General features: G+C 39.2%; 1 protein-coding gene across 1 annotated transcript in view; it reads right to left on the bottom strand.

The window, feature by feature from the left end:
* The window catches only part of LOC111225836 (unconventional myosin-VI-like), a 36,791-nt gene that overhangs the window by 2,429 nt on the left and 12,069 nt on the right, over positions 1 to 22,293 (bottom strand). The window contains exons 12-31 of the mRNA XM_022750870.1: positions 21,296 to 21,440; positions 19,575 to 19,732; positions 19,100 to 19,191; positions 18,540 to 18,612; positions 17,118 to 17,245; positions 16,069 to 16,164; positions 15,302 to 15,472; positions 14,138 to 14,176; positions 13,827 to 13,920; positions 12,876 to 13,006; positions 12,547 to 12,624; positions 12,213 to 12,342; positions 10,851 to 10,941; positions 9,403 to 9,553; positions 7,827 to 8,035; positions 7,636 to 7,714; positions 4,854 to 5,014; positions 4,663 to 4,713; positions 2,388 to 2,491; positions 415 to 549 (exon numbers count right to left, since the gene is read on the bottom strand). Coding sequence (XP_022606591.1) covers positions 415 to 549; positions 2,388 to 2,491; positions 4,663 to 4,713; positions 4,854 to 5,014; positions 7,636 to 7,714; positions 7,827 to 8,035; positions 9,403 to 9,553; positions 10,851 to 10,941; positions 12,213 to 12,342; positions 12,547 to 12,624; positions 12,876 to 13,006; positions 13,827 to 13,920; positions 14,138 to 14,176; positions 15,302 to 15,472; positions 16,069 to 16,164; positions 17,118 to 17,245; positions 18,540 to 18,612; positions 19,100 to 19,191; positions 19,575 to 19,732; positions 21,296 to 21,440 — 2,316 coding nt within the window. The remainder of the gene's footprint in view (positions 1 to 414; positions 550 to 2,387; positions 2,492 to 4,662; positions 4,714 to 4,853; positions 5,015 to 7,635; positions 7,715 to 7,826; positions 8,036 to 9,402; positions 9,554 to 10,850; positions 10,942 to 12,212; positions 12,343 to 12,546; positions 12,625 to 12,875; positions 13,007 to 13,826; positions 13,921 to 14,137; positions 14,177 to 15,301; positions 15,473 to 16,068; positions 16,165 to 17,117; positions 17,246 to 18,539; positions 18,613 to 19,099; positions 19,192 to 19,574; positions 19,733 to 21,295; positions 21,441 to 22,293) is intronic.

Raw genomic sequence — 22,293 nt, forward strand, 5'->3', positions numbered from 1 at the left:
AAACCATGCTTGGTTGAGCTGAGAACGAATCGAGCAGAGCAGCGAGCTGTCATACAACCTGACATGGCGTGGCTGGCAGTTACTTGCTAATTAGAACAAATATTTCTGACAGAGCCAAACAGAAGGCAGCTGCATTTTTTTTCATTGGCTAATTGAAGGTTAGAAAACGCAGGCAGGCTATTTGTGCAAGTCACTTATTCCTGCCAGTGAAAGCGGGAGGTGAAAGTGGAGAAAATAAACATCTGTCACCTGTAACCTAATCTGGCTCAGGTGAGGCGTGCATCTGTAAATGTGCAGCACGTTTATATGCTGAATATGAGAGTATACAGATTTGTTCTCATATCCAGAGGTGAAGCAATACAATGAGATTAATTTAGAGCAACAGAATAATACTGGGAGCACTTTTATACTAACCATAGTCAGTGACAGATTTAGGAGCCCTCTGATCACTTCCGTCATCATTGCGTTTCTTATTCTTGGACTTCCATGCATGATACACCTTCAGACGACGGTGGAACTCCTCTCTGCAGGCCGCCAGCAGCTCAATGTCTGTCCACACAACATGACACCGGTGAGACAACAAGCAAAAACTGATGGCAACAGGGTGAAATACTAAGAGAGATGTGAAACACACAAGTATGACTAAGCACGTTCGTCCTATGTAGACTGGTGTCAAGATATTTTCTTTACATTTATCACTTGTTTTTCAAGACAAAGTCTAATTCTGAACAAGTAAAATATGATATTGAGAGCTTGAAATGAAGAAATTTGCATCCAGAGGAATTGTAATCGCATCTCTTAAAAGAATTAGAGGAGTAGTTCAATTTCTATAAAGTTGGGAGTGTTTACGAGAGACAAAAGAGTTGTCAAAACTGAAGTATTAGAGGACGAGATCTCCTGACCTGACTTTTAGTGCCCGCTATGGCTAAAACTCAAAAAATACACTGGATCCTAAATTTCCCATACTGCTGGACAGCATCTTTAATTAGATCCTTCCTGCCTCCTAACAACATGCTTGCTGATTGACAGGTTAAACTAATTGTGCTGGAAGGTGGATTTTAGGTGGATTTTGCTTACGGTATTTATACTAAGCTAAGCTAACTGGTTGCTGGCTATAATTACATTGACTTATTTAATGTACATAAGAGTGGTATCAATCTTCTTGATAAACTCTTGGTAAGAAAGTAAATTACTGTATAATTAAGTGTATTTCCCAAAACGACACACTACTCCTTTATAAAGATATTTTTAAAAGCTGGCAGTACTGCTGTATGTTCACTGACATCTTTATTATATTTTTTTGTATATATTTGCTCTTTTATGAGGACATATTGTTTTCTGTCAGAAATGGACATGGAATACTGTTTACAATACTTGGTTATTTGGAAGTCACATGACTAATTGGTGGTGTGTGTATAAAGAAACCAGAAAGAACCTAAAACACAACCCACATGAAGACAAACTAGCTGAGAACATTCAGGGAATAAAGCATGTTATATTGGATAAAAGTTGTATGACGCTTTTAATTTCAATTAATTAAAATATAAAAATACAATTAACAATATAACACAGTGTAATAAGGAGATTTGGGGGCTTACAGTGTGTATTTTCTTCCCTATAATGAAATATAAAGAAAACGCTCACAACATACAATACTTTAGAGCACATAAGACTATATCCAGTCAGACTTCAGCTTTTTGGTATCACCACCAGCATCACCAAAGCAAATGGGTTCAAAAAAATTAGCCAGATGTCCTTGAAATCCCACAGGGGATATCAAAGTCTCTAACACTGATCAGAGTACTGTATACAGTGCAATTTTAAAGGCGTCGGCGAGGGAGCCAGCAGAAAGGCATCTGCTTTTCATGCTGACTGAGGAGAGGGTTGGCTGGGAATGACTAGGGAGAGCAGAAGTCTGCCATCCCCCATAATGGCGATAATTTCCCCTCTCCATCCCTAAAACGCACACTGATGAGCCGTAGCAGCTGTGGGAACATCCTCACATTCGTCTTTTGATTTTTTCAGGCAAGACATCTCGTGTCCACACTCTGTACAGCTGCAGTCTCAGCTTTATAACAGTCACTTTGACAACTCAAAAAATTACTGAGAGAATAGAAAGTGCAGATGAAAAACTTGCGTGTACAGAGGTGGTGCCACACATTTTTTGAAGAACAAAAGCGCTAAAACATTAGCTGCTACTGAATTATTTAATGTGTGTGCTGAAAATTTTTGGAATGAAGGAGGGCAAAGGAAGACGTGTCATGCATCTCACTAAGAGCCCTACCACCTTGATATGTTTGTAGCAGCTGGTTCAGTGCACACACACTGTTTGTTTTGTTGATAATGTCAGCATTATACTGAACTTGGGTGTGTTTGGGATTTCTCACCACAGGAAGTGTTGATGACATCTCGCAGCTCAGCATACTTCCACTTGCTGAGGTCATACTTTTTCACACCAGCAGCAGCTTTGGTCGCCTGTACCTGAGGACCCCTACAGTACGGAACAGATGAACATGGGTGAGAGGGAGAAAAAAAAAAGAAAAAGAAAAGAAAAAGTGAGCGTGCAGATAGGTACAGTGTGACAGATTGTGACAGGTGAAACAGATTCCGCATTTCTTTCAAACCTTCCTCATTGTCTCAGCCGATTAAATTCACATTAGAGGCCAATCAGCAGGGAAACTGAGGAGCAGAGTTTGTCCATATCCTAACAGCCTACTCCTTCATTCTAATGTTACAATTTGCCAGATGCCAGCTTACATCTGCTGGCACTTTGGGTGTTTTTTCTGGGCTTATGTTAACGGAATGTAAGATTACTGAAAAACAAGGAGTAAGCACTTTAATATATAAATCAAACTGATGTCACAGTTTTTCAGCTACTTAAACGGCTGCTGTGGCAGGTCTGGGCTCATGTCTCCAGCTTCCCTGCTGAGCTGAAGCTGCTAATTCAATCATACAAAGGACTTACCTCCTCTATTTACAGTCGGCATAGCTGCTAATGTCTCACTGTAGAGGATTACTGATCTACGAAACATTAGCTAGATTACCATTGCCATTTATTATTCATACTGACTGGAGAGAGGAAACTGATTCTGGCTGAGACATGTGCCAGTGTGTGACGGTGACAAACCAGGGCTGAGGCTTTACTTCTGCTGCAGGCAGGAAAAAAAGAAGTGGAAGTGTAATGATGGCTTTTGGCAGTAGGTGAACAGGAAATAGATAGTTGGAGGGAAGAAGAAGGTGGAGGGAGCCCGGGGTCTTGGCTACTATCCCAGCAATGACAGCCAGTGTGTCTACTTCCAGTGCATGCATGCTTCCATGTGCTTAAGCTCTGTGGGGTGCACATACAACACACGTGGCTTTGGAGCTGCTCTTTTGCCACAGATCTCTTTTTGGTTGCCAGGGGTCAGCTGACTCACAGGGGTAGCAGGAGACACATGCAAAGTGGCCCCTGGATTCCTGAGCCAACACTGACAAGATTACAAGCTATTTGATCAAATGTAATTCTGTGCTCAGTTGACCCGCAGATGAGGACCACACAGGCTTTGAGAGAACTTCTTTTGGCTTCAATACAAAGCTGAGTTGTTTCAGTGCCACAGATTATGAGAATGTATCCGAGTTCAAATTAAGATTAAGGCAGCTACAATATACTGTATTTGGGTGAGAATTGTCAGGCACAAACTGGTGTCTAAAATCACTTCCTATTCACTACATATAGCACTATCTACTGTATATATCTATAGATGCAAAAATTATTGTTGTGTGCCAGTGATGATGCAAACTGGCAATGATTAGTTAATTCCTGCTCAGAGTGGAGTAAACGACAGAATCTCTATTATATAGGGAGTAGCGAATGGGTGAATGAGGAGTGATTTTGAACACAGCTACTGAGTATGGTACATTAAACTCATGTGGATACCTGCAGGGCTGAAAAATGGAGCCAACATGGAAATGCCAAAAAACTTTCCTCAAATAGCCTCTTGAGGATGGCTCCAAAAGCAAGTCTATCCCCAAAGAGTCTCATGATGAAATGCCCAACTTTATAGCAGAATTAAACATGTTTACAGCCTGGTACAAAAATGATTTTGGTCTCTGAAGGTAATTTTCCCCTTCATGACAACTGTATGGGGGGGTGAATTTTAGTATAACTCATCCATTTAAATTTTACTAAGGCTTAAGGTTATGCAAACGTAAACATTCGTAATCAATGAACGTATAAAAAAAGGGAATCACATACATTGTCACGCTCATGAGCTTGTGCTGTTTACTACACACTGCAGACTCATGCAGAGCCAATTAAGATCAGAAATATAAAAAGATCACAAACTGCACTTTCTGATCCAACCCTCATTTATGATTTGCTGTGCTGATTTTTAAGCATCCAATGATCACACATAATTATCCTCTAAATGGCACATCTCATGATTCATGCAAATGTAAAATAACACCTACCATTCATCTAAATTTGACTGCTGATTTCTTAAAGTCGAAGATTTGTTTCTGTTGGCTTTGCATTGCTGGTATAATCTTGCATCTATATTAAGCAGTTGAGAGATTTAGGACTATGATAGAGATTAAGACAGACAGTGAGGGAGGGAGTGATTACTGTTGGTGTTAGGTACGCATGGATATGGGCGGTCACAGAAAGCTGTACTGATATCTTACACGGCTCTGGCTGAGGATGAGGAGATAGGAAGATCTGAAAAAGTCTCATCTCTGGGAGAAAACACAGCAGGAGACAACAGGAGAAACGCAGTTACACACACACGCATGCTGAGTTTAACACTGCTTGTTCACTGTGCACAACAGCAGTATGTATCATGCAAAGGTGAGCATTGTGTTCACATATACAATACCTGCGCAGGCTAGCATCCATCTGCCCCTCCTCAGTGATCAGCTCCGCCTCACTCTGGGCGATTCTCATGGCTAACTCCCTGTCTCTTCTCTCCTGCTCCACTATAGTGGCACGCTGGACCTGCTCCTCACGCTCCAGAGCCAGCTGGAATTCCAGCTCCGCCTGTAAACACACACAAACACACACCACAACACTTCCGTGCTTAATGTGACTTCATAAAATCTACAAAAATCTAGATCCTGTCTTAATACCAATGCTGTCATGTGCTAGACCCTTCATAACAATTAGAGCTCTGCTCTGCTGCCCGAGCCTGATTAGGCATATTTATCCAGGTTGGATGGCTGCTGATAAAGATTTAGTCTTTGTCTAGACACAACAACAACAATCAGTAGGAACATTTTTGATAGGTTTAACCCAGATTCAAACGACAGGTTTTTATTTTACCCTTTATAGAACAGAAACATCTGTTAATAACGCTATATATATATATAAAATTTAATGAATCAATTAATATATGTTTCTATCTCTAGTCTGTATATCCATCTATCTCCTTATAGCAGGCCACTAATGAAGTCCACAATGGATCCTTTTATTTGAGGAGCTTTAAATATGAAGACCTTTCCAGTTAAGAGTATATTATTCATACTGTAGAACGGTCCAACCAGCAGCTGTGATACATGACCAGAGTGCAGCATTAGAAACCAAAACTAATAACTGTGATTGTTTCAATATGAATGTTCTGCAATTTTTAAAAACTCTGATGCCAACATTTTACCCTAAATCCCTGAATCCATCTTGGCACTCTCTCTCTCTTTGACCACATTTCCTAAATAAGTCAAATCACATTCATTGTTTGCAGTACAAGGCCTGTGAGATGCATTGACTCACTCACAAGTGGATCCTGGAAAAAAAGGCATAAAAAATGTTCCAGCAGTAGTCATTATACTCCTGAAAACGATAAGGATAACACATGGGAAGCCTACAATTGATAGCATGGGCTCAAAGACTGGATGGTATACCATAAATAAGGTTAGGTTCAAAGACACCATGATACAAAGTTTGGAGAGGTGAAAATACAGTGCTAGAATAACCTTTTCTGACACAGCAGAAAATAGCAGAGAACACAGAGTAAAATGCCACTGAAGTCACAGCAGACACCTTTAGAAAGTTTACTGCTGCAGCTTTGAGCCTTACAGCTGGGGATAAACAAACTTTACAAAGAGTCTCCTGAGAAACATGGCTTATGACAGCCTGGTGTCAACAATCACACAGCTAAAAAGAAAAAAGGACAGCATGTATAACAGTTGGAGAGGGATTAAGGCGAGACAGTGTAGATGAGAATAAAAGGCACGATAATGCAACACAGGATAGCGTATGGAGGGATGAAGTAGTTCAGTGAGGGGAAACTCGGCAGGAAGAGGAATCATCAATCAAGACCCTGCGGAAAGCCCTCTGGGAATCTGACCAATGTCATGACCCCGCTATTTCCATGGGAGACCGAAGAATAAATTAATGTTTCACTCGGAGTGGAGATCAGTCAGAGAGGAAACACTAGAACTGTACTGGTGGTTGGTGATATTTTTTCTGTCTATTAACTACAAAACATGCCTACTTTATACTTCATCCTTGGAAGCCATGAGATTCATTTGTAAGCTCAGTATGATGATGTATGAAAATCAATTTCAAGAGACATGAAATTTCCTTTGAGTTAAGTTATTGTTATGCTGCTGCAAGCAGAGACTGTTTTAAACAACAAATCACAGTCCATATTGTTTCAGTTACAGTTTAGTTCTAATCCATTATAATCATTTCACTTGAGAGGTGAATATGTCCTGTACTGTAGCTCCTAAATGCAATGCTTATTCTGAAGTCTCTGATGTTGGAGATTCCTTGAACGCCCCACTCAATTTGCTTTGGTTGTTGTCATTTTGGTTGCAACTAATGACTATAATTTATTTTCACTGTCAGTTAATATTATTTTTCTTGATTAATCAATTAAACCATTGATCTACAAAAAGGTCAGAAGGCAGTGAAGGTGCTCATTGAAAGCTGCGCATTTTGTTGGACAAGTTTTGTCCAAAATCATAAAAACATTCAGAGAACACCAGAAGAAGCTGGAACCAATGAATTTTTGTCATTTTTACTCGAAAATTAATCCAAACCATTCATTGATTATCAAAATAGTTGAAAATTAATTTTCTGTTTATTTACTATTCCATCAATTGACTGGTTGTTTTTAGCTCTATTGCCATTACGTACACACTCACACATTCTAAAAACATATTGAGATACATATTTCATTAATTGATTGAACTCTGCTGACATGTTTTTCCAATCCTAATCTCTCTTTCTGTAAAAAATGTTTCCGTGGTAAACTCATTAAATGTTTATTTTATGTATCTATTTTTTATGTATTTTATTTTCTTGAAACAGGGAGAAACCATTAGAATTCAGTGACATGGTTCAGTTTACCAGAAACAATACTGCACATTATATTGTGGAAACTGACCCAATGAAGGTCTTGCTCAGTCTAGGATTAGGTCTAGGAAACCATCTTTCTTAAAGGATTATAATGGCAGGGGTTGAGTGTTGAGTCCCTGCAGGGGAGTAGGGTTGGGGTTAGGGTTAGGCAAGTTAACGCTTGCACATAACGCTTAGAAGAGACTGCAAGTCTTGAGTCTAAAAACATTTGCTGGTTCATCTTCCCATACTTCTGTCCCAGGGATTGCAACCAAAAGTACAATGGTACACCAATGAAAAATCACATTAAAGGCGCTCCACACCTGTATAACTTTCTCTTCTTCCTCTCTCTTTTTTCTATCCTCTTCGTCCTGCTTCCTCTTCAGCTCCATCTCTGCTTTCCTAAAATATTTGTAGAAAAGAAAAAAAATCTTATACATCTTATAGTCTCAAACAATCTAGCATTACATTTACTAAAACACCTCCTAATTATCTTCCTCTTGCCATCACTTACATCCTTCTGTCCTCTTCCTCCTGTTTGCGCTTTTGCTCTTCCTTCTCTCTCCTCTTCCTCTCTTTCTCCATCTCCTCCTCGATGTGCTTCAGCCTCTCACTCTCCTCCTCCTCTTGCTTCTTCTTTTGCATGGAAGAGAGCAGCTGCTCTGAGCGTTTCACCAGCCCCTGGTACTCTGTGTCAATCTCTTTCCAGGTCATCACTGTGGCCTAGGTGTCAAAAGAAGGATCAGCACGGCACAAAAAATCATGGTCACAAAATAAGGACCTACTTTTCATTTCTTCATCAAACTGTTGATTCAGTTATCAGCCTCAAACCTCAGTGGAGTTCAAAGCCACAGGTTGCTTTGAACACCATTATTACTACAAAGTATTTATCTGCTGAAACTCCCACAGGATACTTAACAAGCTTTTCTGAGTTTGTTTGAATTACATTTTTTCAGGGAAAATTTCAGGAGGTGACACTGAGTGCACTCGCCCTGACTTGGCACACCCTCCACTGTAACCACGGCACAACTTTCCCATGTGGGAAAGAAAGGACGACACTGACTGACACTGAGCCTGTCACTTGCAAACTGCAGCCACAATGCTCAATTCCCAACTATACTTGTCAGACAATCAGCGGGGGTAGAAGAGGTCACTGTATTGTGAAGCTTCATTACACTGAGTCTCTAACAGTTGCACAGGGGAAGATGACAAGGTCTTGTCCCCAATGTAAAGAGGCCTGAATGACAGCCAGTGGCATCTCATGTATTATTCACTCAGAGATGCCATGCCATGAGCGATTTCTAAGCACTCACGGCGCCATGCGTGTCTACAGTGGAGCTGCTAATAGGCTAACAGAGGAACGCAGGGGAGGTGGAGATGGTGATTGTGACACAGGGGATAGAAAGGGTCAGGAGTCACTGGTGCCATCAGTGTCAATCAGGATACCTCGAGGAACCTATGAGCACTCCAATCATACCTGTTGATTGCATGCAGCTGACTACAGAATACAAAATATCAGTGTAATCAACACTATTGTCTGGATAGCTTGTGGATGTGTTTGTGATGTTTTGATGTACCTAGAAGGTCCAATAAGGATGGTGCTTATTGCACAGGGAGAGCTGGGATTTCACTAACCAAGCTTTAGAATTTAGCAAAAGAGCCGCAGTAAATTAAATTATTGGAGAGGAGAGGGTGTCTTCTTCACATAGCTCTTGTTTTTAATCTGAGGTGATTGAAAATATTGATTCTGAGGGAAAGAAATTAGAAAAGGACACAGGACACTTAAGAAAAGGTATAGTGTACAATAGGAGAAGACTCTTTGTGTCAGGGAGCTACAGGTGTGAATGCAGGGGAGCACACAAATCTGAAGCAGCCATGCTTAAGGCCAGGTATGTGCTCTGAAAAGTCTTCCCTGCATAAACAAAAGCAAAATGTTTCATGTATGCCCTATTGTTCAGATTGTATCTTGCCCAAAGCACTTGAAAAACTGTTGACATGAGCATCTTACAAATCAGCAGAGCAATAATCCTTGGATATTATGAAAGATGTGAACACAGTCAGGCCTGCTCGAACACCTATCACTGACTCACCTTTATCTTGGCTAACAGAGCGTCTATGGAGGCGGCCAACTCTTGGACCTGCTTGGCCATCTCCTGTTTGCCCTCCTTCAGCACGTTTACCACCTCATTGAACCGTTCCATGCGTTTCTTCAGGTTTCGAACCTTTACCATACCATCGATGCTATGAGAGAAGAGAAAAACACAAACTTAGATATGAACATGTCATTAACTACTTGGAGCATGTGAAGAGTTTAATTCAAATGGACACTAATTAAAATAAGCGATTAAGCGCAACTGAGGCATTAGTTAATTAAAGTGAAATAAAATACACATTTTTCCTTTTGTCACATTTCCAAATAGAAATTGTGTTGATTGTTGAGTTGTGTGTTACTGAATGCCAAATATATGTCCAAAAATCATTTTTGAGCATTTTTACATCTAAATCCCTCTTGATGTCACTTTGATGCTTTTTTTTCCTGTAAAACATAAAAATATTTTTGATGATTAATATCGAAAACATACATTATTGAGAAACATAAATAACTACAATCAAATGTGATTTTGGATGACAAGCTAACCCTGCCCATCATGTACTGTAAAAACATGCTTGGCCAACAGCTTATGTTGTAGTAGCTAGCAGAACAATATCAAGGGTCAGAGGTGTTTCTGAATGTCACTTGACAAAACCTGATATTTCCATGGATGCATGGTTGTCTTATTATTAACTGGGTGTGGGTTTGCGTGTAGGCCAACAGTCCTCTACAACTCCTCCTCTACAGCTCTGTATGGCAACATATTTCTGGCAGCGTATTCACCAAGCCATGCTTTATTTTGAAAGATAAATATGAGCAATTAAAACTTCTTTTGTGACTAAATTCTGCACACATATTCAGTTTCACTTGGAAATACATTGCATCGTGCTGTGGATTCATTAAAAAAACCCCTTTGGCCCTTGTAAACGTTTTATGCATTTCAGGGATATCTTTAGGTACCTTCCTACTCGTCTTAGTTATAAACAAAAAATAGATCAATTGTTTCTTCCTGTTAGAAATAACAACCATCGTATTGATCTTCTTGTGTGTGTGCTTGTATAAAAAAATTCCACATGTATCTGAAAACCCATCATCTGGATGGCTGCTTTCACAAGAGCCACGTTTCCAAATGCAATCCAATACAGCAAGACGGGGTGTTTCCCAAAGCACTACAGTGAGACATCATTTCTCCACAGATGACTTTCTGGATTGATTTGAACTCCTAAATGCACAATGTGGGATAGCCATCAAAACCCACCAAGCGTGAATCCGTTTAAATAAAAAGCACACACAGAGTATAAGGTAAAAGAAAAAAATAAGAGAGCAAAGGGCACAGACAAACAGAAAGATGGTAAAAATGATGCATGTGTGTGTGTGTGTGTGTGTGTGTGTGTGTGTGTGTGTGTGTGTGTGTGTGTTGGTTTAAAGGAGCAAGGGGAGACTCACCGTGGTTTATGCTTTTTCTTACACAACCACATGCGGACAGTCTTCTGAATCTTAATGCAGGCCAAAGCTCTGTAACTCATCTTGTTCCTAACTGTTGAAGATGAGGAAAGAAAAGACATTTATTTATAATGGACACACACACGAGCACAACTTGAAATGATTGCATTCTCGATTCTTATGTAATTTGCATACTTGTTCTTAAGGGTACAAGAATCCTGCTCTGCGAATACCATTGGTATTTCATGTCAAATGCTCACTTCAATTCAAATAAAATATAAAATTCAATAGTAAAAACTTTATTTTGAAAGATAAATATTGTAAAGCCATGAGAATAAGCAACCTGAAAAATTATAATATAGATTATTACAAACTGCTATAATGGGTACTGACTGATCAGGCATGCACAAAAACAAATTGTGCAGAATATTGTCTATACACTTTACACACACACTCTCTGTCTCACTCACACACACATAAACACACATGCGCAAATGAAATTGCAATAATAAGGTGAAGTGTGGAAGGAAATAAATGACCAGGAACATACATTTCCTCAGGTCTCAGGTTATGCAAGAAATGTGTGGTCAAGCAGAGGCAATATTCTACTATCACTGTAATGCAATTTCACTCTATGCTTTTACACAAATAAGCAGAAACCAGCCTGCACTTTGTTAAATGGTGGAAATCAATAACTTGGCACAGAGTGTAATGGTTCAAGGAACTGCTTTTAAAGTACTATTCCATTTTGCTAGAGGCTGCCGCTTTCAATATGAATGAATGCAAAAGTGTGAAATATGATTTAGTATAGCTATCAGAGCTGCATAATAAACTGTGAGGAAATGGCAAAAGATCCTATAGTCATCCCCTGGAAAGTGAAGTAGTTCAACTGACAAAGATATGTTGTGCTGATGCAAGTTTTTGTGTATTAGTGTCTTTTTACAGTCGATACAGTTGCTAAGAAGCACTCTGTGAGGTGTGGGTGATTTTCTAATGTGGGACTTTTTTCATAAATGGTTTTATGACTAGTGCCCCCTCTCTTTTAAAAAGGACTGATTCAGGCCATGTGGCATATAGCATCATGATGACAGATAGAAAAAAAGCATCAAGTACTATAACTGAAGCACTATGATTTATAAAATGGAAGTGAAATTATGGCTTAAAGGTAGGGTTGCCACCTGAAACAGACATAACCCATAGCAAAGCAACATTTGATAAAGATTTCATATTTTTTTTCAGACCAACTCTGGACCATGTCTAGACCATGTGTGGTAAATGATCTCAATTAAAATTCACCCAGGTTTGACAAATAACGCCCATTAGAGGAATGAGGAAACAAAAAGACAATCTAACAATTTAACATACGTTTGATGACGGACAGGGAGCACCACTGGACTTTCTTCCAGCAGCTGCACACCAACCACTTGTTGACTTTCTCCAGCAGCTCAGCAAGGTGGTCTGGATCAGACTTCATGATCTGGTCAAACTCAGCAAACTGATGCGTGCACACACACACACACACACACACACACACACACACACACACACACACACACACACACACACACACACACACACGCAATTGAAGCAACAATCCATCTTAATCAGGGGATATTTATGTTCTCAAGCGCTGCAGCAGATATTGTACATATGACCTGTAAAAATCAAGGTGTAATTAATTTTGTTGACTTAACTGTACCTTTCCAGGACGGAAGAACACTTTGGTCAGTCCAAACTTAAAGTCATTGTCATTAAGTCCCAGAGCTTTGAACAGTGCCTACAGAGGAACAAATACACATTCAGTGACATAGAAAGATTGTATATGTGAAGAATTTAGGGCACTAAACTTTTTATGTTACTTAAGCATTTCCCAGATGGGTCAATCAATGTGGCTATTGGCTTTTTTTTTTTTTTGCTTTGAACAAATTACACAACTAATTAGGCTATATTTTAAACAGATTAGCTTGTCATTTAAACCCAACTGCACACTTTGTATTTCTCCAATGAATTGAATCTATGTAATCCCACCTTGCAGAAGAGTCGTGGATTCAGTCGTGTAAGTTTATCCGGCATGTACTGTTTATACATGTTGTAGAGTTCATGGAAGGGGGCTCGGGAGGGAAACCCTCCCTGCATCAAGTCCAACACTGACACCATGCCTAATCAAAATAAACACACAAAGAAAGAAAGAATGGTTTTGACGTATAAAGGGTTACCAAAGAGAAACAGGATTGCCTGGGGAATTACAGTCCACTGCTAAATGTGCAGTGCGACTACTACTACAGTCACTGACGGGAACGTTATGATGATTTTACATACAGAATTCACTATTCTGTCTTAATTTAGCATTTTTTTTAAAAGCAACATGAAATGACAGACTCCAATATAGGTATTATAGTCAGTGGCCAAAGTGTGGGTTCACAATTTACAAAAAATTTCAAAATAACTTATTGTGATGAACTTTAAAAGTCATGACAGTGTACAGTGCAGTATGCCAAACATGGACAAAATGCAATACATATAGTATAATAAATCAAGTCAAATGCCTTCCAGGGCTTTTCCAGTCACTATAGTTTAACATAATTTAACCTTTGTGGGGACCAGTGGGAGGAAATGTAAATGCACATATCCTGCATTCCTTAAAGACTGGAGGCTTCCCTTTTTGAACCAGGTCCAACATTCATTTCCAGATCTCATATTAACACATCACACTGTGTTCAAAATATATTTTTTCGTTTAGGATCTTAGGTATATGATATTCATGTATTATAAATATAGTGTAGCAAAATGTGTTTCAGTATTGTTGTCCATCTCAAGCACGTGGAATCAACCTACTTAAATTGCACTACTGACACTAGAACTTTATTGGGTGAAGGTATTCTTAGATTCACTCATCTGAAAGACCGTAAATTGTGAATTTGACAACTTTTTAAAAGTTATGCGGTACATGTTATCATGCATACTGTTTTCAGAACCTACCTGAGCACTGTAGCTGTGAGAGAATCAGAGCTCCTTCAAACTGGTGGCTGACCATCTTCAGGTTGGGTTTCACACAGCGGATGAAACTGGAGCCCTGCACACAAAAATTTATCAGGGAAAATTGATCTGTCTCGGCACAGTACTTCTCATTCTGTGTCTGCCGCCTTTATAATTGGAATCTGAATAAAAATATAGTATTGTAATGTGTTAACACATTCCAGCACACACTTTTCATTGTTAAAGGGTGATTTCTTTTCTATTGATTCAAAGCACGAAAGCAAAACATACACAATGACATAAATTTTACTCACAGTGCTGCGCAGCTTCTCCAGCAGCAGGTTCAGTTGGGTCTGTGGGTACAAGCAGACAAAAAGAAGTGTTTGATGATAATTTGTTTTTAAATGTTTGTGATGCAGGTAGCCAACACAGGAAGGAAAACTTAACATGCTTATAGGACACACTGTACATGAATTTATGACTTATTAATGAACTATTAACCAAATGCAACTTTGAGAAAATTTTAAAGAACATCTTTAAATGAACACATCTAGTCTCACTGGCTATTGGTGCATTATTAAGTCCATGCCTGATGCATTAGCAATGAAAGCAAAGAAGCTACATTTGTAATAATGAAATCTCAAATCTGTTGAAAAAGATGCTGCAACCCATAAATGTAAGGGATAGATAAAAGAAAACACATAAATAAGTCTGTGTTTTGATTGTTGTTGGAGAATGCTGCTGAAGGTTGAGTACTTCTGACTCACTCTAAACACTTTTGTGAGAAAGAAAGAATGAGACATGAAGGCTTTCTCTTATTTTTTTTTCTACTTCCTCTCTATTATACCTCAAGCTGACTTTATCCAGCTTTATCCACCAAGAAAAATTTTCTCAGAGGAAAGAGAAGGGAGACTGGAGGAAACCTAAGAGGGAAACCCTGAATTAGGAGTAGAAAGATGGTTGGGAAGAGGAGTGGAAAGGAGAGAATTTACAGAACAGGTCTGGAGACTAGAGTTAGAAAAGAAGCTAAGACAGATAATACAGCATTGTTAACTAATTCACAGCAATTTTTCACATTGCACAACTTCATCACTGTCTTTTCGCATTTTCAATTCCTGGAAAACAAATTCCTTTTTCACAGTTTTTTATGCCTCAATTGTTTGAGCAACAGACTGTAAGTCTCAAACTAGTCCAGTAGGACAAAACTCTGAAAAAATAAACACAAAATAAAGTCTTTATAATTATAATTTACAGATCTCTGGCAATAAAATACATTAAATTCAAAATCACACATAGAAGTGTTAAGAGTCAATGGATCCATCAGTGTGAAAGAGCACACTTTTATCCTTCTATTCTGTTCATTATTCATTACAGTGAAATTAAAAAGTGATGATACACTAAAAATGAGCAGGTTTTGCTCACTTTCAGGGATTTCGTCTTAACAATCAAAAATGACAAACTTTAATAGCCACACTGACCTTGAACTTGTTGCCAACGCTGATGAAGCTGAGTTTGCCTGCCTTCTGTTTGGAGTCCTTGGTGGTGTTGGAGTTCTCAAACAGCTCTCGAACAAATTTGTCTTTTGATTCACACACTAAGCTCTCCAGGGACATATGGAGGGCATCGTTATTCTTCTCCACAAACCGAGTCTGTGGACAAACACATGCAAATGCATGCATTTATGTAATAGGAGACTTTTATACAGATGTACATCATGTAAACACAAATAAAGAATGCCTCAATCCCTGCAGCGAACAACACACATCACACAAGCAACTTTTCCCAGTATAAGAGATGTACATTTGTGACATTTGTAACAGGACAACAAATGTGTTACAACTAAATCCATATGTTGATGAATCAGTTATCTGACTGACAGAAGATCATCAGCAGCTATTCTGATAACTGGTTAATTATTTCAGGTATATATATACACTCAAGCAAAAATTCCAAACATCAGAAATCACTCTATCAACGAATGAAAAATAATAATTATTTAGATAGCAAAAAGGGGTTTATCATGTGATTTGCTTGCTTCACTTTTAAATGGCTTAAACTGCTAGTAACTCCACTGTCTTATGTAACATGTATCTATGTGTACCACTGTAGAAAAATATTCTACAAATATTCTACAGTGGTCTACAGTGGTCTACAGTGTAGAAAAATATTCTACAGTGGTACTGGATTTTGTGAATACCACCCAGCCTAAATAGCCCTATATAATAAGATTTGTGTCAAGACTGACCGTTTCATAGCAGACAGCTCCAGCAAAGTGCCGGATGATAAAGCCCTCATCATCTCGGAGATTCCTGTGAATGGTTAACTTTGACTTCCTGGGAACCTAAAAGGGAGAGGAGGAAAGCAGATCATATTCAATGACAGCGCTAAAACACATATATATTGATTTCACTCTGATCCTATCCATCACCATCTCTACAGACAAATCTTATTTATCCACACCACTGTTGAATGACGAGGGCTGGTTTTGAGAATGAAACATTCAGATCAATGAAGTGCAGTGAAATGCAGCCAAAAAAGGCATATTATCCCTCTTTACAGGTCAATTTATACTTATTCAATATATTTACTTGCATGAAAATGCAAGGAAAAAACAACCGCACACAGTCCAGATATATTTTTATAAATGCCATATTCATCTTATCTGTCTCAAGTATTATAAAGGACCCCAACATTATTCTTAAAATGAAAAATAAAATGTAGCAACCAGCATTTTGAAGCTCCATTAGCTTCATTAGCGAAGAAAACCATAATAAATTATCCTTAAAGTGTGAAAACTGAATTGCAGAAATGTTAGCTTGCGGCATAGTCAAGCACTTTAGATTAAGATTAATGTCTTTCAACTTATTTAGTGTATAGAACAGTATTTATTTGAGTCATAACTCTCCCTGCAGTAGAGTGTGGTTGCAGCCAGCCACCTCTAATCTTAAGCTTGAACTGGTGTCAAGGCTACATTTCTAAAAGGATTTCATGCTTGCAGAGATACAGGCAGCAGCAAACAATAGCGACAAAGACAGAGACAGAGGGAGGGAGTGGGACTGTGGGTTATTCATAAAACTGCTGTAACAAACAGGCAGAGTGAAAATTACCACAATGGCAGAACCACTGTGCAGTTACACTGCTCCCTGGTGTCACAAAAGAGCTTAATACACAAAGAAAGAGAATAATAGAACAATACTTGGGTGAAGGGAAAGACAAAAGAAGGCAGGGAATAAGAAACACAGAGAAAGAGGAGAAAGGGAGGGTGCGGGACATGGAGCACAGCTAAGGTCTGACCGTCAGTCTGAAGTGGTCTTTATGTTTGCTGTGAACAGCCAGTGCAAAGTGTTGGTCGCTGGGCTGAGGAAGCCGGTTCTCTTCATCCAAAATGTCCAGGACTCCCACCAGCTTTGCTTCCACGAGGTCTGGAAACAACAAATGTTTATCAATCAACCATGGTATTATGATTTGTGTTGATGTACAGCTCTAGAATGTATGTTGAGATATGTAGGATATTGTCATGTTGAGAACTTCTTCTTAACATTTCCAATCCATACGTGTCATTTAATGCTTACAAACACTTTTCAGGACGACAACAAAACTCAAGAATCTGTACTAAAGTACTAAAGGAAGGTGTGAGGTGGCCGCAGCAGCCATTATGATACAGAAGTTACAAATTCACTTAACATTCAGGTTCTGAAAATTAGATTTATTGGAAATTTACACTTTTTACTGTTTCTGGATGTGAATATTCAAAACACAAAACATGCTCATCAGGATGCTCATTTAGCCACATATCTGAATTATTCATGTGGCATGCTGTGTTTGGAATATAATCTAATAGCCAAGGACCTCAGAAAAAATTTGCATGAACAAGCACCTGTGCATAAATCCTGAAGACTGATGAGTGAATTAATGGCCAACCCAAACGGTCATTTGCAAGTCGTAAATGTTATTCACGGCTGTCAGTTAACCTCGCACCTGAATAATCACAGCCTTTGAAATACAAATCAAACTGCTTCACCTTGATAGACTGACTACTTCATCCCATTGATTTGAGGATTTATTCGAGGACAGAAACAACAAAGACAAGGGGATATCATTTCTCCAGCTTCACGTATCACAAAAGAAGCCATAAAATCCACAAATACTCATTACGCTTGCTCCCCTCAGACCCATGGACATGCCAGCTTCTGCGATAATGAGAAGTCGGTATTTTTGTCCCCTGACAGTTGTATTTTCGCTGCTCTGACGCCACGTGGATGAGCTGATGTTACACTTGAACAAACCTCAGTACATTTGTGGTGTGTGGGTTCTACAGAGAGCCACATCTCTGTCAGTACATTTTTGGTGTTGCAGCACAGGCTCTCAAAGGCAACAGTTCATCTTAATGATGTCCCCGAGTGTCACTCGATGGACCTCTATCCACTTCCAAAGATCTCCCAAGGTACAAGATACATGAAGATATCAATACACAGACACCTACACACATATACCTTTGATTTTGATCATTTGAAACCAGCTCAAGTCAGCCATTTTATCACCTTTAGAAGGAGATAAGTTCAAAGTGCTGCATTGCATTTTATTTTGAAGCTCAGGAAAATCATGAACTTTTGAAAAGTGAGTGTCCACACAAGGAAGTGATGAAAAACAAAATGTTTGCACACAGTTCGAGGGTCAACAGGGATTTGGGAAGAAAGATGTCACATGGGAACTTACCTATGCAGTCCTGATTGTCAACATAATGCACCTCATTCACTCCCAGCCCTTCCCTTTGATACAGTTCTTGCTCCTGCACAGACATGTCCAGAAAAAGCCAAAAATCAACACTATAAAATAGCATTTAGAAAACAATCTGATATGAAATTTTTAGTTTAGATTTTTCTCAGCGGCTTCAGAACATCACCCACCTCAAAAAACAAACACAAAACATCAAACCCACAACACACGATTCAGATAATGAGACGGAGGCTTAAACCAGAATTGCGGCGCATTAATTGGAAACCTTGGTAGAGAATAACGCTAAGAGATCACAGGAGAGAAACAAGCCTCATCATGTCCCTTGAGAAATTAGCATTCTAATGAGAGAGCACACATGAGAGATGTAGGGAAAATATACAGGGAGAGAAAGACAGAGGAGCTTAGTGTGCCAGCCACTTCCTCCTGGCTTGTGAGAGAGTAAGTAAGTTTGGCTTGTGAGTGACATGACATGGCAGGTTTCCCAGGATAACAGAAGTAAACCACACCGAATCACCTTAATCCACACGCCGCTCACCCACCTCTTTGAGAATACGCTCGTTGAAGAACTGCTGCAGTTTCTCGTTGCAGTAATTGATACAGAACTGCTCAAAGCTGTTGTGCTCAAAATACTCTAAGAGGAGGAATAAACAGAGGAAGCAGAAAAAAACATATATTTCAATTAATTCGAAAATGAAAAATTTTGTAAAGCCTGTGTTAATTATGGCAGCGAAGGAAATGAATTCTCAAGCAGAAAACCCTGGTAATGATGAGTGTGTATGCATTAGGGTACTTCTATTAGGAAACATGTTGTACAGACAAGTGTCTCTTTAGACTGAATAAACAAACCAATGGAAAAAAAATTGCCATCAAGACAGCAACAAAACACAGTGTGTCTGGAAAGCTGCAGATTTTCAGTTTGTCCATCATGTCATTAATGATGATGGCCTAAATCTACACGTGTTAAGTTTAATTGAAACTTCCACATTTTGTAGAAGACTATCTGCGTTTTATTACCAAACCCAGCGATGTCCAGCACCCCGATGAAGTTGGAGGAAGTCTGGAAGGGGAAACACTGGTTTACTCGTTTGACCACATGATCGAAGAGGCGGCTGTACACTGCCTTGGCCAGGGCATCGCGGGCATTGTTTGCTTGTTCCACCTTTAGAGGCACCCTGGAGGGAAACACAAAGTGGGGCACTGAGGCACAGTCCGAAACTGGGACATGCAAGGCTCCTATTAAGTACCTCTATTTTATTTTTATTTTAAAAACCCAATTTTTGTGTGGGAGCAAAAGCTTAGCTATATTAATGTGACATATTTTGCTGCACAGTGTCCTCCCTGTCTGATCTTTATGTCAAGCTACGTGATCGTTTAAAATAAGGGTTTCTAAGCCAAAGAGAAGGCATTAAAACTAAAATATGAACCTTGAACTCTACTGCGCTGTCTACTGACACTTCAACACCATTTATTTTAAATTATTTAGAGGGGTTGACTGTATGGACAAAGTTCAGTTCCATAGTGGCCCAGAGTTCACCTCAGCTGTCCCACCAGGGAAGAATGTGAATTTAAAATAGAAACGTCTGTTTTTTTTTTTTTGCTTTACCCACTGTCTTTCTTTTGATATTCCACCCACCAAGTCTTCATAAGAAAAAAAACCCTCATCCATTACAAACAGGAATAGTCCACCTATCGTGTCTCTCATAGAGAATAGGCTAGCTTTTCTCTGTTTCACTATGCCATGACTTAAATGGAGGAAGTCTTAGAAAACACATGAAATCCTTATAATTAATCTCACTGACAGGCATTTTCATCAGTTACAATGTTTCATATGCACACTAGTTAGAGACTCAGTCATCCCTGATACCATCATGTCCACCGACCCCTCTGTTACCCTCAACCTCCCAGGGGTAGGGTGGATCTGTCTGGGGCTTAATGACAAAGCCAGGACCCCTTAGCTCCACCTGCTCCCCAGACACCAGGTCTTTACTGTACTGCTGCCATGCTCGCCTGCCTCCTCAGATACGGGCTGCATTATTTATGTGGAGAAAACACTTCCAGGCCAGGCCAGCATCTGGCCCTCTTGAAATATTAATCTACCAAACCTGGCCCCATCACTCAAACACCACATCGCCACAAAACTACACAGTAGCAGTGCCAGTACTGCACCATATTCTCCTCAGAGAATGTTCTTTTTGACCTGCAAGAACACCAAGCACTCATGCAGAAGTACAGGTTACCTAAGCAAAAAAAATTTTTTTTACTGTGTCACTTGTCACAGACAATGAAGATGAGCAGCAGTGTTTGAGACACCATTCTCACGGAGCACTTTGTTGTATAAAATAATCTGATCTATCATATACTCTCTTATACTAAGACGATGAAATAAAAGGCTTAATTCAGTGTCAGGATTTAATCTCATCATTTTGCACAATAACGACATCTTAATACTTTGCAGACTAGTACAGATTAGTACAGCAACAACCGCCTATCCACTGCCTGTGCCGATTAAATTCCAGTTGGTTAATCTCTGTCTAAGGATTATTAGCTATTCTTAGATCCATCGTGGACTCACTGCCTTCACTCAGTTCAGTTGATAGATTTATTTGTCAGAGAACAATGGGATTGGCTTCTGGAAAAAAATCAAAGAAAATCTAGACCATTTTTCCCCATAAAAACATTGCCAAAAGAAGTTGCAAGGGTTTCAGATCTTAAAAGCCGAATACCACAGTTCTTACTTGATAACTGTTCCTTTGGCGCCCCCTGCTGTAGTGAGCATGACCCTTGTGGTGAGGCTGACACGCAGATCGTCTTGGTCCAGCCCAAGCAGATCAGCGCAGTACTCCAGAGTCTGGCCTGACTGATTTTTTAGGACACAACCACCTGAAACATACAATAAGACAAACTACCATTAAAAATCACCACCTATATCTTTTTGTTGACATTTTCTCTTCTTTTATATATGCCATTGTTTGTATTTTTCTTCTGCTGGGTTTTTTGGGAAATCATTCCGAACACATTTTATTTCATCTCCAAAAAAATCAGTTTGGTTACAGATGTCAGGTACATTGACTCACCATGAGCTGTAACCAGCTTTGTGCTGATTTGACATATTAAAGAATAGTGAATCTATACTTTAAAAACCATGATTAAATTAACATCTTTGTAACCACATCACACTATTGCACAAGTTGCATATACCTTTTATTTACAAAGTGAGCAAGTAAAGAAGTGGTAAGTAGTGGCACCTTCCGCACTCTAATGCGGAGGTCTAATTTGTATGTGAATGGTAAATTAAGCAGTGGTCGTTCATTGCATTGAAGAAAACTGTTGAAAACTGTCTTCAAAAAAAGTTTGAAGTGTAATTATTTAATCCACTGGGACACAGACAGACAGACAGACAGACAGACAGACAGACAGACAGACAGACAGACAGACAGACAGACAGACAGACAATGAAAAAGGAAGGAGAAGGAGAAGGAGAGATAATTGTTGCCAGGGTAACAGAGGTCTTATTTATCATCACTTGAGATGGAATTGTGGCGACAACCGAGGACATAGGTCTGGTCTTCAAAAATGTACACTGATTTAATAACACACAACTGTAGAAATTTAAGTGCTCACAATTTGTGGCAGCAGAATAGCTGAAAAAAAAAAGATAGATGACCTTGGTTGTCTGTATGATGAATATGAATCCTGTGGCTAAAGAGACAAAAAGTGCACTGAAAAATAGCAC

The sequence above is a fragment of the Seriola dumerili genome, unplaced genomic scaffold, assembly GCF_002260705.1.
Source record: "Seriola dumerili isolate Sdu_G_001 unplaced genomic scaffold, Sdu_1.0 BDQW01000149.1, whole genome shotgun sequence".
Classification (NCBI taxonomy): Eukaryota; Metazoa; Chordata; class Actinopteri; order Carangiformes; family Carangidae; genus Seriola; species Seriola dumerili.